Source organism: Micrasema longulum, unplaced genomic scaffold (assembly GCF_059751315.1).
Source record: "Micrasema longulum isolate JH-2025_06_02 unplaced genomic scaffold, ASM5975131v1 h1tg001842l, whole genome shotgun sequence".
Classification (NCBI taxonomy): Eukaryota; Metazoa; Arthropoda; class Insecta; order Trichoptera; family Brachycentridae; genus Micrasema; species Micrasema longulum.
The window spans coordinates 450535-467511 of NW_028279016.1; the positions used below are offsets into that span (position 1 = coordinate 450535).

Here is a 16977-nt window from a genome sequence, read left to right on the forward strand (position 1 = left end):
CTCGCGGCGTTTGCATTTTTTCGCTCGAACTTCATATCATACTAAAAAGTCGTATGAGCGTACTTCAGCTCACTTCGGATCGGTGATTTCATTTTGTTTTCGTATTTTTTTATAATTTTTGACGTTTAGCCAAAATTTCACTCCCTCGTGCGTATGTAATATTATTTCCATCGTTTCACTCAATCGGGAGTGAGATAAAAATAAACCGATTATGACGTTTTTCGTGAGGTTTACATTATTCGAAAAAACTATTTATCAATCTTACAATAATTAGTTATGTCTAACGAGAAATTGTTTCGATAACATTTAGATACATTTTCAAGGTATAAAATTTTAACACGTGATTCTGGCTAACAAAAATCGTACACTCTCGTATTTTTTGTATACAATGTGGTTCTAATGCTTTGATGATGTTTTAACTACGTTATGTGATTTCCTCAGATTAAGAAACCCGGTGCTCAAGTGTTGTTCTGTTTTAGATGGCATCTAACTCGTGCGATTGGCAAGTTTCCTGCAAGGAAATTAAGCAGAGAGGTGGATATCTCCTCCAATCGGGACAATGGGCTGATTGCAGCTTCTTGGTGGGTTCCGAACCTAACCAAGTCTTGATAAAAGGACATAAGCTTGTCCTTGCCATGGGTTCTCCTGTGTTTGAAGCTATGTTTTACGGAGGAATGGCAGAACGAAATGATCCAATACCCATATTGGATGTCCAACCCGATGCTTTCAAAGCCCTCCTAGAGTAAGTTCTATCCGGTTTGTTAAAAGTTTATTGCAAAAGACATGCCTGACTTTCTATAAGCTCGTAGTAACAAATGTTTAGTGTCCAGTTCCACTGTTATCTCATGTTGTAATAATGTAAATAAATACAAAATGTCTGAATTGAGTGGTGTCCTCGGAATTTTTAGACAAATCCCTTTTTATGTGTTTACAGATACATGTACACCGATAATATTAATATAAATTCGTTCGACAAAGCTTGCGAGTTATGCTACGGGGCCAAAAAATACATGCTGCCACATTTGGTGGAAGAATGTACAAAGTATTTGTGGTCTGATCTTTACCCCAAAAACGCATGTAGAGCATACGAGTTTGCTAAATTGTTCGAAGAGCCCATTCTCATGGATAAATGTTTGCAGGTGAGTAAGTGTACCCCGCTATTTATTATTATCCAGCCTAGAATAAAACAAAAAATGTTTGCAGTTAAAATTAATTTTCGCGTTACTTTATGTGGCCTTTACCATTTTGTATTAATATTAGCCAGAAACAAAAAATACTGCATTTATTCGTGTTAAAAGGGAGCAAACCAAAACTGCAGAAAATATAAAGCAGACAAATCAGATAAAACCATCAACCTATCAATACACATAGACGGGGCCTGAGCCTCAAAATGATGGCACTTAAGTCATACTCAAATGCTTAGTCATGCCCGATGCGTATTTAGTCATTCTTTAACCACCAGTCGGGTATGACGTGAGCTTGATGTTTAGAATCTAAACCGAAATGCCTGCTTACATTGTTAAAGTGTGTAAAAACCGTTCGGATAAACATTGTAAAAAGATGGTGTAACTTTTCATTGGTAAGCAGTTGTTTATAAGTGATCATCGAAACTTAAAACAATTGATATTAAAATATGGGTATTCTTTATTTCAAATGCCAAACTACGCCTAGTGGCAGAATAATGAAGCTCTTCTCACTTACTGTGATAAACTGGTAGGAATACATTTTTTCGTAAGATCGTTAGTTTGTAATAATATTTCCTCTAACGCAATCAAAATCGCATTTCTCTCTCGTTCACTCTCACACGATAAGAATGAATTTTCAAAACTAATTAGTTACAGAATAAGGCCACTGTATTTTGGCTGGCTGGCAGATATTGCTTCTACCAATAAACCCGCTAATGTGCACTTATTCTCGTACTTTAAGTTTTAAATGTATTTTTTTTACATAGATAATCTGCACGCAAACTATGGAAGTCTTATCGGAAGTGAGTTTTGAAGAGGTAGAAATAGGAACGCTTGTCACCGTGTTTGAGCAGAATTACCTGAACATAGAGAGTGAACTAGAACTGTTCGATGCGGCAGTCCGATACGCCAATGCCCAGGGCTACACCATGCCGGACAGTGGCGGGGACAGTCAGGGGCAGCTCCCTGCCCTTCCTGCGCCGCTCCCCGAGCCGGAGGACTCCACCAGGGCGGCCAGCCCCCCAGAAGTGGAACAGTCCGCTATTGACTTGGCCAACACTTCCACGTCCTCTTCTCAAAATCAAAATATTATTGTTTGTCCCAACAAAAACCCTAGCGCATCAGGTAAGAGATAAAGAATAATACATTTTGTGGATTTTTGAGTACTTTATAAATTTATCAATTAATTATTACTAAAATGACTCGATTCATAGTTTGCTTAGTGTGTTTTTTTTTTCATTTTGATTTCTTATTCAAAATGCATACTTGAATAAGCGATTCATGAAATATATGAATTTGTTTTTTACTATTAATGTTATTTTATATCAATGCAGGGCCTTTTAAATACTTACAGCCTGTTGCACCACAAAAAGTTTACTTTAATAAACTCAAAAGTTTAATAATTGTTTAATTTCCCTCAAAATGAGTTGTTTTATCTCACATTTTCCATTCAACCAATTTTGTTTATTCTGACATGTAACAATTATTTAGCATTAAACTTTTTATACTAACTTTTTCTGGTGTAACCTGGTCCTTAGAACAAAAAAGAAACACACCATTCAATACATCTTTCCAGAATCTACTCTATCTGTTCAAACTAAAATTTAATTACAGTATTTTTAGTTTGTCCAAATGTTTGTAGACAAACAACTGGATTTTACCCCCTAGGGAGTCATTGAGATTAACAAATTACAACTCAGGTGGAGAACATTTTTGAGAAGGCAATATGGAAGTCTTACAGGGCTTATGACCTGTCACTGTCTGGTTTAAATGGCCATTTTGTAGTCTATGTAACATTCATCATTTTGCCTATGTATGAACATCCTTATTTCTTCAATTCTTCCATCTGTTGATTTTAGTGAAGTTGCAGGGCTGAAACCATTATTGTTGTGAAGAGATTCATCTGATTGAATTGTCTCACATACTGAACTCTTTAACTTTAACATTAACAGATGGAATAATTAAAGAAATGTGGATGCTCAAACATAGGCGAAATGTTAGATAACAGATCACAAGCCCTGTAAACGCCTAGACTTCCATATTTCCTTCTCTAAAACATTCTCCATCTCTGTTGTAATTTGTTATAATTTAATTTCAAGTTTTACCCAGAATAAACTGAGAAATTAACAAATTGCAACAGGAATGGAAAACATTTTAGAGAAGGGAAAATAGATGCCTAGGCATTGACAGGGCTTATGACCTGTCATTGGTTGGTTTAAATGGTCACTTTACACACTGTGTAACATTCACCATCCTGCCTATGTTTGAACATTTGTATTTGGTAGTAACAAACGTTACAGACTGTTTTACATTTTGCCTATGATGTGTCCTTATACTTCATTCCAGACACGTGCCAAGCTCAACAATCCACATCATCCAACTCCACCCTCACAATCCGGAATGCTCTCCAAAAAATTCGTTTCCTGACCTTGACACCGCAGCAGTTTGCCTCTGGACTATCTCGCTCTTCGCTGCTCAGCCAAGCGGAAGCCTTTGCCATCCTCATGAACATATCGTCTCCATGCTGCGGTGTCCCCATGCCGGAGGGCTTCTCATCTTCTACGGAGCCTCGCAGGAAGGCTCTCTTCAGACCTGTGAGTATGTCTCTTCCCTGACTAGCCGGCACGACCACGCCTGAGCTTTACCCTTGTGTTTCTGGCACGATATCTAACCATTCACAAAAGAAGTGTGGTTTTATGCTGTATCTGATTATGCATTTTTAAAATTTATTTAGTGGTACATGTCATCATGATCGAAGAACAATGAAGCATGTGATTTTTTTCAACTTAACATGAGAGCGGTTAAAAATTGTTTTTGACTCTTTATATCACAACTTGAAAAGTACGAAAATATATCACTTGACACTTGGGTTAGTTATGTACACCGCAAGACAAATAAATTTACGAGTTCTCAAAAAAAACTAAAATTGACATATAATGAATTATTCTTGATATTTAATTAGTTTTTTTTATATTGTTTGACATATGTGATGACTACTCGTTATTTCAAGGTTAAAATAAAAAATCTTACTCATGAATTGTACTTAGAAATTGCCATTATATATCAGGTATCAGATTACCCGAACCTTAGAGACCCATAACGGTTCATTTATGGTCGAGTGTTTGTGATGGAATAATAAAAGACATGTTATTTTTTAATTCATATTTAAGAAGTAGGTTCTTATCGCTTTATTTTAAATTAAAGTATTTTACATTTAAACATATTTATAACATTTAAAAATATTTAGTACTTAGTGAATTCACCTTTATTTTTTATAACATATAAAATTCTATTATTTAGAGAAGCGTAAAGCGAATCTAAAATTTCTGATGTTATTTCTTCTTCCCAAACTTGAATTAAGTTTTTTTTTAATTCCTCAATGTTTTTTGATTTTTTTTTCCCGACTTTTTTTTTCATAATCGCCCATAAATTTTCTATCGGGTTCAAATCAGGGCTATTCCCGGGCCACGTCAACGATTTTAAGCCAATTTTCTCCTTGGATTCATTGATCTATAAAAAAACAATAAATTATTTATCATGTGGTCACAAAATGCATTAAAAAATATATATATTTGTACTCACAGTGCGGGCTCTATGGCACGGCGCAGAATCGTCCTGAAAAATTGGGTCCGCGGTATTTTATTTTATTTTTTTATTTTATTTTATTTAGAAAACATACAGTCATACAAAATCAGTATTAAAAACAACAATTTTTTAACATAAAAAGACCAATTAAGTTTTCATAAATTAAAAAGATATAAACATTAAATGTGACAAAAAATAAAAAATAAATAAGAATTTTAAGTGAAAAAAAGATAATTGTTGACATTTGCGTTTTCCATGGAGGTAATAAATTAAAATAAATAAAAATACCGAATGTACACTCCGAGCCATCCACGCAGACACATGAACGCACATATAAAACATACACAAACATATACATTACATGCGGCACATATGCATAGCATAAACCACTCAAGATGTACATTCAGCAACTATCCCAAATAATCGACCCCATGAAGAAATTTTCTGTACAAATGCAACGTGCAGTTAAAAATGTCTACATCAATACTGAGTCCGTTATAATTTCTACAGGTGCGTCTAATGAATGAATTCGAGGTATAATTGTTTTTACAAGTTGGTACATAAAAAAGGGAATTTAATCTAGTATAGCGAAGAGGACAACGGAAACCAATATTTTGTAAAAGATACGGCGAATCAACTATGTTATTGAGAATTTTGAAAAGAAAAATTAAATCATATCTAAGGCGCCTTTTTTGTAGTGATTCTATATTAAAATTGATCAAAGATGCGCTGTAATCATTTTCAATGTTACCAAAACGATATTCCAGGCTCCTTATAAATTTCTTTTGAATGTTTTCAATTTGATTAATATATACATTATATTGAGGGGACCATACTAATGAAGCGAATTCGAGTTGACTTCGCACATAAGTATAGTAAAGAAGTTTTAATGTATTTGGTGATGAGAATGGCTTGGAGATTCGTAAGATAAACCCTAGAAGTCTGTACGCCTTATCTACTATTGTATTTATGTGATCTCTAAATAAAAGCTTATCATCCATCAGTACACCCAAATCTCTCGCTTTCATTGAACGATTGACAATTTTCCCAGATAGTTTGTAGTCAAATAGTATACTTTTTTTCTTTCGAGTAAATGACATGACAAGACATTTATCAGAATTCAATAATAACTGATTGTCCTTGCAATAGCAACAGATTCTATCTAAGTCAGCTTGAAGAACTTCGCAATCATTTATTGAAGACACAATTTTAAATACTTTATTGTCATCAGCGTATAGCAAAAAATTTGAGTTTTGAATGCATAAACTTATATCATTGATATAAATAATAAAAAATAAGGGTCCAAGATGCGAACCTTGAGGGACACCTGATGGGATTGGTTTAAATGATGAATTAAATCCCTTGAGTGAGACCGATTGACTGCGGTTACTAATGTAGGAACATATCCAACGATACAGATTCCCCCGTATACCAATGTTCCAAAGCTTGCGAAGTAAGACCGAATGACTTATTTTATCGAAAGCCTTTGAATAATCCGTATATAAAACGTCTACCTGAAAACCTGCATCCATTGCATTCAAAACAATATCGGTAAATTCACAAAGATTTGATTCAACTGACCGTTTCTTATAGAATCCATGTTGATTGGGATTAATATGTGGTTTTATAACATCGAAGAGCTGATCGGTTACTATATTTTCAAGGATTTTACTAAAAATGGGAAGAAGAGAAATGGGTCGATAATTTACTACAAGACTCTTATTTCCTTTTTTATGCACAGGTGTAATATTTGCCTTTTTCCATATTTCAGGAAACGTGCCTTCCTTTATTGATAATTGAAAAAGATAAGTAAGAGGACGCGCAAGCTGTTTAATACATTTAGAAATAAAAAAAGGGTGTATGCCATCAAAGCCAGCACCCTTGCTGACTTTAAGTTTTTTGAGATATTTTGTTACCAATGACTCATTTATTTCTATAGCATTAAGATCAATTACACTATTTTCTTCGGCAGGAACACTACAACTAGATGCATTAGTTTCCAAAAATTCAGAATGGAAATATTCCGCAAAAGCATTACAAATATTCTGACCGCCAATTACCAAATTATCTTTGTAGGACATTTAAAGAGGCACATCACACCCAGCTCGCTTGGACTTGACAAAAGACCAGAAAAGTTTAGGTTCTCGGTTAATGTTATATTCAGCAGTTGTGATAAAATGTAGGTAACATTCCTTATTCGTGCGTTTTTGTCTTTCCCTCAGCAAAGAAAAAGTATGATAATCAGACGCTTGAGAGTACTTTTTCCATTTTTTGTGAAATTTTTTTTTTTCTGAAATTAACTTTATTAGCGGTCGAGTGTACCATGGAGGATATCGGCAATTATTATTTGTGAGACGCTTGGGAACAAAATTGTTTATAACTCCATTTAGAACAACGTAAAATTGCTGGGTTGCGTCTTCCATGTTCAGATTAGACAAAGTATCGAACCAATTAATATCATCTAAATGGGCACAAACATCATCGTAGTTTGCCTTATGAAATAAACGAACAAATCTTTGATTATCGGGAAGAATTTTGAACTGTAAATTGAGCAAAATTACAAGAGTCTTATGATGGGCGTCTTCCAGTGTTAATGGGGATACACATTCGGTGACTACGCAGTCAAAGTTGGAGATAACTAGATCTAGAATACGGCCACGAGTATTGGCATGCGAATTGAACTGGTAGAAGTTATTAAATGACATAAAATTACATAGAGACTTGCTAAGTGGATCATCCTTAGGATCGAGGGTGCAGTGAGTAAAACTGGGATTCGAAAGCCAGGCAGCATTAGATATATTGAAATCACCAATAATCAGGAAAATTTCATTAGGGGACGTTAAGAGTGTATCGGAAACTTTGTCAAAAAACTCGGATATCACTCGCAAATGTGAATTTCCATGAGGAAAGTAGGAACAGAACATATTTAAGGTTTTGTGATGTGTGATTGTGTTTACTTTAATCCAAATAACTTCCGCCGTTAGGTCCCAAGAATCTACTACAGAACTACAAAACATTTTTTTGACAGCTATAAGCACGCCTCCACCGAGAGTCTGTTGTGTTTTCTCATAATCACGGTCTCTTCGAAATACGTTATATCTACTATCAAAAATTTCGCTATCATTGATACTTGGAAGGAGCCATGTTTCAGATAAAAAAATCATATCATAATCATTAATCAAGACGTTATTTAAAAATGGTATACTGCGTAATGTCCTCGATTGTTGGAATAATATGTTTTTTTAACACTTTTTTGTACTGAATGGCATTCATCGTACCCTGTACAAAATTTAGAGGTCCTAAACCGTATGCTGTCATGCACCCCCAAATCATCACGTAGGGTGAATGTTTAACGGTTCGAGTGACGCACGACGGATAATATCTTTCCCCACATTTTCGTCGAACTATCTTTCTGCCGTCTGGACCAAAAAGGTTGAATTTTGATTCATCAGAGAAAACAACATTTTGCCAATCCTCCAAGGTCCAATTCTGGTGCTCTTTCGCCCAATCCAGTCTAGCCTTCTTCATTTTGTCCGTGAGTAATGGTTTCTTTGCGGGACTCCGTGCTTGGAAACCATGCTCCAACACCCGCCTGGACACTGTTTTTACTGAAAATGTTGATGTGCTGGTAGACTGCACCTCTGCGTGTATTTCAGGTGCCGTTAAAAATCGATCGCGCATAACAATTTTTTTTATTAAGCGATCATCTCGGGCAGATGTCACGCGCCCCCGTCCGCTTCCTTTTTTCCGTTCTATGGATCCAGTTTCTTGGATTTTTTTTAATAAAAACCTCACTGCACCTTCTGAATACCCAACTCGACGAGATATTTCACAATTAGATATGTTTTCTTGCGACAATGTGATTATTTTGGATTTTATCGCAATCGACATTTGCTTTGCACTTTCCATGATTGTTGTGTTATGTTCACTCAAACGCGGGTAAAACAAGACTGTTGAGACATTTTAAAATGTAAATATTGTAGAAAGGTGACACATAGTGTCCTTAATTTATTAAACAAAAGAAAGAGGTATCGATAAAGGATTTCTTAGAAAAAGGGTTCAGTAAAGTCAAGGGGCGCGGTAGCAGGTAAACTCGTAATTTTTTTTGTCTTGCGGTGTATATAAAAAAAATTTCAAACTCAGAAAAAAATCCTTTATATAGCTTTTTCATGGTCAAATATAAAAGAAACTCAATGTCACATTTTTCGCAAATTCTTCGTTGTTCTACGATCCCTATGATATCTTGTAGAACTCCATTTTTTAATAAAAGCACTCATTCTTCGGTTCCATTTATTTTTGTCTGTGTTCAGGCAGATTAAAAATCTGTGTGAAATAGAACCAGAACCCTGGATTAACGTTTTCAACTCGACGTTTTCTCTCGGGTAGTACGCGCATTCGCCTACCATTCTCGAGGTCCTGTATTCGATTCCTGGCAGGGTCCACATGAAATATTGGTTTCATTGGTGTATTTGCACTGCAATATTTCACTATCCCTAGACCGGTGCCGGAAGCGTAAGACCGATCACCTTACCTTTTATGTAACAGATGATCGATATACACTGATTTGTTGCCCAAATGCATTGCCTGCTCTATGCGCCATTGGGTACGGATAGATGTATGATATGATGATTATTTTTGTATGTTTATGAATGCTTATCTGCTTCTTAAATTGTTGCTAAAGTGAATTTACTATCACAAAAATAGCAAATATTGTGTATATAAATTAATGAAACCAAAAACTGTGTATTTGTCATTAATTGCATAAAATTAATTATTTTTCCATAAAATCTCTGTTGGGCACCAAGTGTTATTTCCAGTGTTTTTCTCTGTCGATCTAATTTATTAATCACGTGTTCCTATACATGATTGTATTTTGAACTAAAAAACTATAACAAGCAACTATTTTATCAAACTGTTGATGCATTATTATGTCAAAAACATGCATGGATTTATTATGTACATTATCTTTAATATACACTCTGATTTTTTGAGAAATAAAAGATTTTGATGTGCCTATGTCTAGTACATGAAAAAAAATATTCATACCAGTTTTATCAACAATGTTTTGAGTATGTCCAAATGTTTGGAGTTGTTGATCTAAATTCTAAGGAAGTCTACCCATTTACAGGGCTTATGACCTGTCATTGGCTGGTTCACTGTGTAACATTCACCATTCTGCCTATGTTTAAACATCCACGTTTCCTCAACTCTTCCATCTGTTGTCTTTTGTGAAGTAAAAGAGCCAAAACCTTTATCATGTGGGTGAGATTCATTCGGCTGAACCATTTCACCTACTAACGACCTGTCTGCAAAAATTTTAACATATTCAAAACATTGTTCATTAAACTAACTGTTATAAAAAGAAGTATACAAATTGAAAAATAGTTTTCAGGCGTTGCCTATAAATAAATTTGATTTATAAAAATAAAACAAATTAAAGTTGCCCGTAATTTGTCATTTGCTCCTCATCAATGTGAGGAGCAAATGTCAATTTATCATTGAACAGTATTTTCAAGTTTTTTATTTGTTTACCTCTTATTAGAGCGATCAAATTAATATTATACCAACAAAATATTGGATTTTTGTTTAGAGTAAACATTATGACACTAAACTTGTCAACATTAAGAAATTAAACATATTACGTGAGCAGGCAACTTGTGTGGTTCAACACATTACATGAGCAGGCAACTTGTGCGGTTCAACACATTACATGAGCAGGCAACTTGTGTGGTTCAACACATTACATGAGCAGGCAACTTGTGTGGTTCAACACAGTACATGAGCAGGCAACTTGTGTGGTCCAACTTATTACATGAGCAGGCAACTTGTGTGGTTCAACTCATTACATGAGCAGGCAACTTGTGTGGTTCAACACATTACATGAGCAGGCAACTCGTGTTGTTCAACACTCTACATAAGCAGGCAACTCGTGTGGTTCAACAATGTGCATCAGCGGATAACTCAAGTGATTTGACACTGCATGAGCAAGCAACTTAAATGGTTCAAAAACCTAGAATTTTACTTATGTATTTGTAAGTTTCTAACTATATTAAAAGGCGGTTTGATTTTGGCTAGGTGAGTTTCGTGGTGGACAGCCCCAGTCCTGTGATGGGTGAGGCGGGATCTCCAGGCGGGCCAGTGCCGCCCCCCCTCCCGCCCCTGCACCTCCCGCCGCCCCCCACCTCCCCGCTGTTCCCCTTCCCCAGAGAGAAGCTCTACTGCCGGCGCTCCATCGTGCACCAGACCGACCGTCTCAACAACAACATCCTCGACTGCTCAGTAACATTCACCGTAGATAAGAATATCTGCATCATCGGAATTCAGGTAGCCCATATGTTATTTTCCGTGTCCAAGTTAAATATTTATAAATTTTAAGCATATAAAAAATCACTCCTTGAAAATTTCCGTTTTAGTTTAAAATAGAACCAATCTTTTAATTACGTTCTCAGTAATTTTTGTTACTGTATATTAACAGAACACATATTTTATTATTATTATTATTTTATTTTATTCATTACTGATTCTGTACATTTATAAACATACCCTGTGATTTTTTGCTTGCTTTTCTATTTATTTATTTCTTTCTTCTTAACATGTGATGCTAATTTTGTATATTATTTGTAACTTAAAGTGCTTGGCCATAGTAGCGAAGTGCTGCGTCGCCACGCGGGCGTGTTAAACTCGGGTAAACAAGTGTAGTGTCCATTTGAGCGCATGACGTGCCGCATACCACACCCTTGTCTAACCGCAAACGCCTCACCACTCTGGCCAAGCTCTAAGTCAATATAATAATAATTTGTTTAATCCTATGCCATGTGCAAAATAGCTAATGAAGAAGTGCAGTGTTTTTTTTATATTTTTATATATTGTATTATCAGCGCTTTGATTTTTTAAAGTTTTGTATTTCTGAAATAACTCCGTTAACTTACTCTAAACCAGAAATCTTTCTCAACTCTCTTATCATTGGTTTTATATGAATCAGTGACATTGTTCAAAGTAGTTTGTTTTTCCAATATTTTTTGTAATTTTTTTCATACATTTTGAAGAAACTTTGCCGTACAATTTGATTTTTAAATTTTCCCTGCGCGTAAGAAAACATTTTTGTTTCCAATTTCCTGTAGGGCCGATAGTCCTCATTGTACTGAAGTCTAGGGCTGCTTGTATGCAACTTCTTTTTAGCCGATATTATCATGTAAAAGGCCTCAATAAAGGAAAAAATATAAAATGCTGTGCCATATGGCACTACTGGACGTGAAAAGTGAAATATTGATTTGATGCTATTTTATATCTGTGTCAGGTGCCCACTCAGGGTTTGGGGGAAGACCCACAGGCCATGCCGGCCAGCGGACAGTACTCGGAACTGCTATACGCCCACCTACTGGACGCTGATGGGTCACGTCTCACCTACACCCACTACACCTCCCGTGTCCCTTACCGCTCTTTACTGGAGATTACTTTCAATAGGCCATTCTACATACAAAGGAATAAGGTATGCATTTTATTTTACTACATATCGTTGGCCTAAATTGTCAAACCCATAATTTCCTAACTTACTTTTGTTCAGGGGAGAGTAAAAACTGATTTTATTTCAGTAGCGAAGTTTCTTTTCGATATATATATTTTTTTAATAGTGGATCGCTGTATGAATGAATATACAAGCTTTCATACAGATTATTATTTTGATTCCCAACAGAAAATGCCAAAATATCATTTTTTACCATTTGTAGACAAGTTAGAGTGACGATATGCTCGACTTCTAGGACTTCTGGAATTCTAGACATTTAAAGGGCTTATGACCTGTCGTTGGCTGGTTAAAGTAGCCACTTTACACACTGTAGCATTCACCATTCTGCTTACGTTTCATCCACATTTCCTCAGCTCTTCCGTCTGTTGACTTTTGTCTAGACTTTCATATTCCCTTTTCAATACTGATTTTCCTCTCTGTTGCAGTAAATTTTAATCTTGATGAGTAAAATCCAGCCTTGTCTACAAACGTTTTGACATACTCAAAACATTGTTGAAATTTGTAGCTACATAAGCATGTATTTAAAAAAAACCATCCTACTCCTTCAGACCTGAATGAATTCTTGTGGATATATATTTTTTGAGATTCTGTATGTAGCTTCTAAAAGAATTTTTTGAAATGTATGTTTTTTTTCTTCTTCAGGTATACAAGGTGGGTGTCGTCTTCAACAAAGTGGGCTGGTACCCACTAGGAGTATGCTGCCAAACTGTTGTATGTGACCAGGTGTTCTTCTCCTTCGGAGTTGGTCAATCCAGTGACTCTGTACGAGACGGACTTATAAGATCTCTCATCTTTACTTATTAGTTGTTTAGGTAAAGTTGCGTAATAGTGTTAATTTTTTCCTGGAAAATATTCACTAATTTGAAGTATAATTAATGTGTAATCGCCTTATTAACCTCATAACTGACAGATTCAAGTTAAATGAGTTTTTACACTTCTAGTAAGAAAAAATATATAAATATTGTTGGATGTTACCAAGAAATAATAGACTTATCTTTATCACTTTTTGTCTTAGGTATATAAATTTATTTTTTTTAAATATAAAATTTGACTAGAATTTATTATTAAATTTTAGCATTTTATTGAAATGCAAATACTATAGAAAATGATATTAATATTTTGAAATCTAATAACATTTGTCTGACTGAATTTACATAAATTAATTATGTATGTGCATCTAAGAATCTGACATCTTTGTTTATAAGAACCCGGTGTGTATCAGTTTTATCTTGTACAACTTGATGGAAAAATTATATTACTTAAAACTTTCTTTCAAGTAATTTGTACGAGCCAATGGTTTAACTAATGTAATTAGTATCAGCAGACATCCTCATTTATACACTTATAATAATATCATTATATTTTCAATAAAAAAACTACTAGTATTTTATATATGTATACCTACTGTGTATTTTGCACTCAAAATTATCCAATCGAATGAAAAAAAATCGTTAAGGATGTATTTTTTCTAAGGCAAGCATTAGTAGGGTTCATTTCAGTGGCTATATTTTTGTAATTTAATCTTAAGCGGAAGGTGGGTTAGTTTTCAACTCAAAAATAATGTATGTGTTATAAAAATACAAAAGTTTTGATTTATTTCACCCTTTCTTAAATAAATTAAAACAGCAGCACCGTGTATATATTATACCTTCTATTTAAACTCTTATGTAAAGAAGTAACTTTTTGAAAAACGATTACCGGTAACCCTCCTACACACGGTAGATAGGTTCTTCTCAAATGCCGTGTTATATGTGACTCAGAGCCAGTAAAAAAAGGGGGGATGGGTTTCAAAAACATTTTAATCAATTTTTTTGTTATTAAAAATTGTACAAAAAAAGTAACACTTTTATTTACCAAATTTATTCCATTAATGTTGTTAGGCATTCTTTTTCACCAAAGACTTTAATATTTTTTCTAGACAAGTCCTGGCAGCTTCATGGTCAACTGACCCAGATTCACCTTGTATCATTACGCTGTGTTTTTTCGTTTTCCAAACCATCTCTTTTCTTTGCTTGCCACAAAATCTGGACCGACAGAAGATTCTCAAAAGTGTTGGTAAATTTTCAAAGCTTTCCATTTAATAATATTCCCATCCATTGTCATATTTTTTGACAGCAATCGTTGATCTTAATACTCAGTTCCTTTTCCATTTTCTCAATTATTAGTACACGGTGAGATGCATATTTTACAGACAGAATATCCTACTCTCATAGCACTTTTCATTTTTCTCGATGGTTTGAATATTTGCATCATTTAAATTTAGAGTTTTCGCAGTGTATTACGCATTTTCTCCTTTCACAATGCAATCTAAAGTTTGTATTTTTATCAAGAGAAGCAAATTTTATTTTTAACTGTGTTGGAGGAGGGTTTCCGCATTTTTTTTATAGTATTAGAGCAAGTCATGTTTTAGGCGTTATTAAATGTTGCCAAGAATTATATTTTCTAGGGTCAGATCACGGTAGCTAATTTCTTAGTCAATAAGTAGATCAGAAATTGAGGTGGAATCTATTTTATTATTTTAAGGTGTCTTTCTAACATGTTTGCGGACAATTTTCTTTTTCATAGGATTTACTCATATGGACATGTATCATAACTTTTTTGGAATTTCACTTCCGATGGGACTGTAGTTGATGATTTGAAGTAAATTTTATTTGACTAACATAATGGAACACTTGTTGCTGACTGTTTTTTATAGGGACACAATGTCTCCTTCCCTACCATATAATCACTCAATTTTTACATAGCATATAGTTGTCATTTCCTTTCATTTTGACGGCTTTAACCAGCATAAACGCAAACGTGTTAATTTCTAGAAATATGAGTGTTAACACTGTTTATTTTTTTCATTTTTGTGTAACTTGTGAAATGGTAAATTATTTATTCAACTTTTCTTTTATTTAATGTGATTAGCTAGCTTTGTGATGACTACTTAGCTATTGTGTCAAGATAACTACATAGTTAAATGAATCCTGTACGATTTCAATGTCATGTAAATAGAGTATATTTATTATGTGTTTTAACAATAAAAAGTCAATGTGATTGGTCTCGCAATATTTGTTTGGCCATTGTTAAATGTATTTTTAAAAATAAATGTAACACATTTTATGCGGGCTCGCTACAATGTAACAGGTTAAAGCAGCAGGCAAAAATCAGCAAAAAATTAAATAATTACTTCTTTTATAAAAATCACTATCTTCTAAAATATCAGTTACTTTTTAATGAAATTTTGAATACACACCATATACTGCTTATGATAATCTTATAAGAGGTAAGAGTAGAAGTCAAATATATTTATAACATGAATGACAAATAAAGAACAATCCATATTATAAAAAATGCAATCCGAAAATATCGCCACTCTGCTCACCAATCATATAATAAAAATGTGTGAAAAAGAGGCGGACATAATTTATCAACTAATTGACTAAAAAAATCATCTTACACACAAGCTCTCATGTTTCTCATGAGGTGTGCAAGAGTATGTGAGTAAGTAAATGAAAGTACACCTTATCTAACTTTTGATAGATGTGTGTATATAATTTAGAGCATCTTAGATCTACCTTTCCTGTCTTTTAAGAGGAGCCGGCCTAGCTACCTTTCCGGCATAAAGTGTGTTCAAACAAAACATAGTATCTACATAATATATATTATGTAAAACTTCAAATGATAAAACAGCTTGACAACCATTGTGGGAATTAAGTCCATTTCTGCATTTTTCTCTGTTATTCAAAATGTGAATTAACATTGAAAAAAACTTTTTCCTTTATTTGAACGAAAAGTTTGGACTTACAAAACAACTTGTATTAGATTTTATTTCAATGATTATAAAAATGTGGATCCTAAGATTTTAATGCACGTCTAAGAATGCAAAATACATAACTATGCGCTCACAAATTTTTGTGGGTGAATTGGTGTAACAAACATGTGATCTTTGAAAAGTTAAAGATAAATTCTATTGTATTTACAAATTATTTTATGAATAATTAATGTCTCTTATCAGAGGTAAGAAGTATTTAAATAGTATTGTGATTTTATAAATACAAATTTTATTAAATATGAAAGAAATTTTATTTTTTCTCCCAATTATTATTTGATCATACAATTTGCTTAGGGCCGAATGTTTGATTTGATTTAGTGTTGAGTCACTCATACAAGAGACACTACAAATGTCACATACATGAACGCAAAATGTCCCACTACTACAAAAATGTTTTTGTGTCACCTCAAACGCTTCATCCCGCTCGAGTCTCGAAAACATACATTCAGCAGACGACAGAGCAACTGACACGGGTGTATTTTAATACATTTTATGAATGTATGCGACTTTTGTGTGGTGTGTGGGTTAGTGCTTTGCGTTGCTGGTTGCATATATCATACACGACCGCGACCCCCAGCATAGTCATTTATTCGCATTTCGCATCATGCCACAACTTACCCCTTTTGAGGTTATACATTTTTGTACCTCGATTCATTACAAACTTATTCTAAAATCGTGTCCTACCCAACACTATTTTGATAAGTGTTTTTATTTTCGCCTTTTGCCGCTCCTACTGGAGTTAGGCGACCATCATTCTGAATTTATCAGATCCTGGGCCAGTCTAATCAGTTCTGCTGCATCCAGCACACCAAACCACTTTCTAAGATTCTGAGCCATGATGCTCTTTTCCGTTTCATATGCCGCCT

The 16977-nt window shown here is 34.3% G+C and overlaps 1 protein-coding gene across 1 annotated transcript; it reads left to right on the plus strand.

The window, feature by feature from the left end:
• The first annotated feature begins 68 nt into the window (after positions 1-68).
• Positions 69-15519, plus strand: LOC148273760 (uncharacterized). Its single transcript, XM_088238236.1, has 8 exons — positions 69-323; positions 480-742; positions 935-1139; positions 1952-2309; positions 3531-3778; positions 10845-11093; positions 12067-12258; positions 12937-15519. The coding sequence occupies exons 2-8, from the start codon at positions 480-482 to the stop codon at positions 13096-13098; spliced, it is 1677 nt and encodes a 558-aa protein (XP_088094362.1). The 5' UTR covers positions 69-323; the 3' UTR covers positions 13099-15519.
• Positions 15520-16977: the final 1458 nt, after the last annotated feature.

Excerpts from the sequence above, each read along its gene's own strand:
- LOC148273760 (XM_088238236.1), top strand. The coding sequence starts at position 480 with ATGGCATCTAACTCGTGCGATTGGCAAGTTTCCTGCAAGGAAATTAAG. Across the intron at positions 743-934 it reads GCTTTCAAAGCCCTCCTAGA|ATACATGTACACCGATAATA; the intron begins GTAAGTTCTATC and ends ATGTGTTTACAG. Across the intron at positions 2,310-3,530 it reads CAAAAACCCTAGCGCATCAG|ACACGTGCCAAGCTCAACAA; the intron begins GTAAGAGATAAA and ends ACTTCATTCCAG.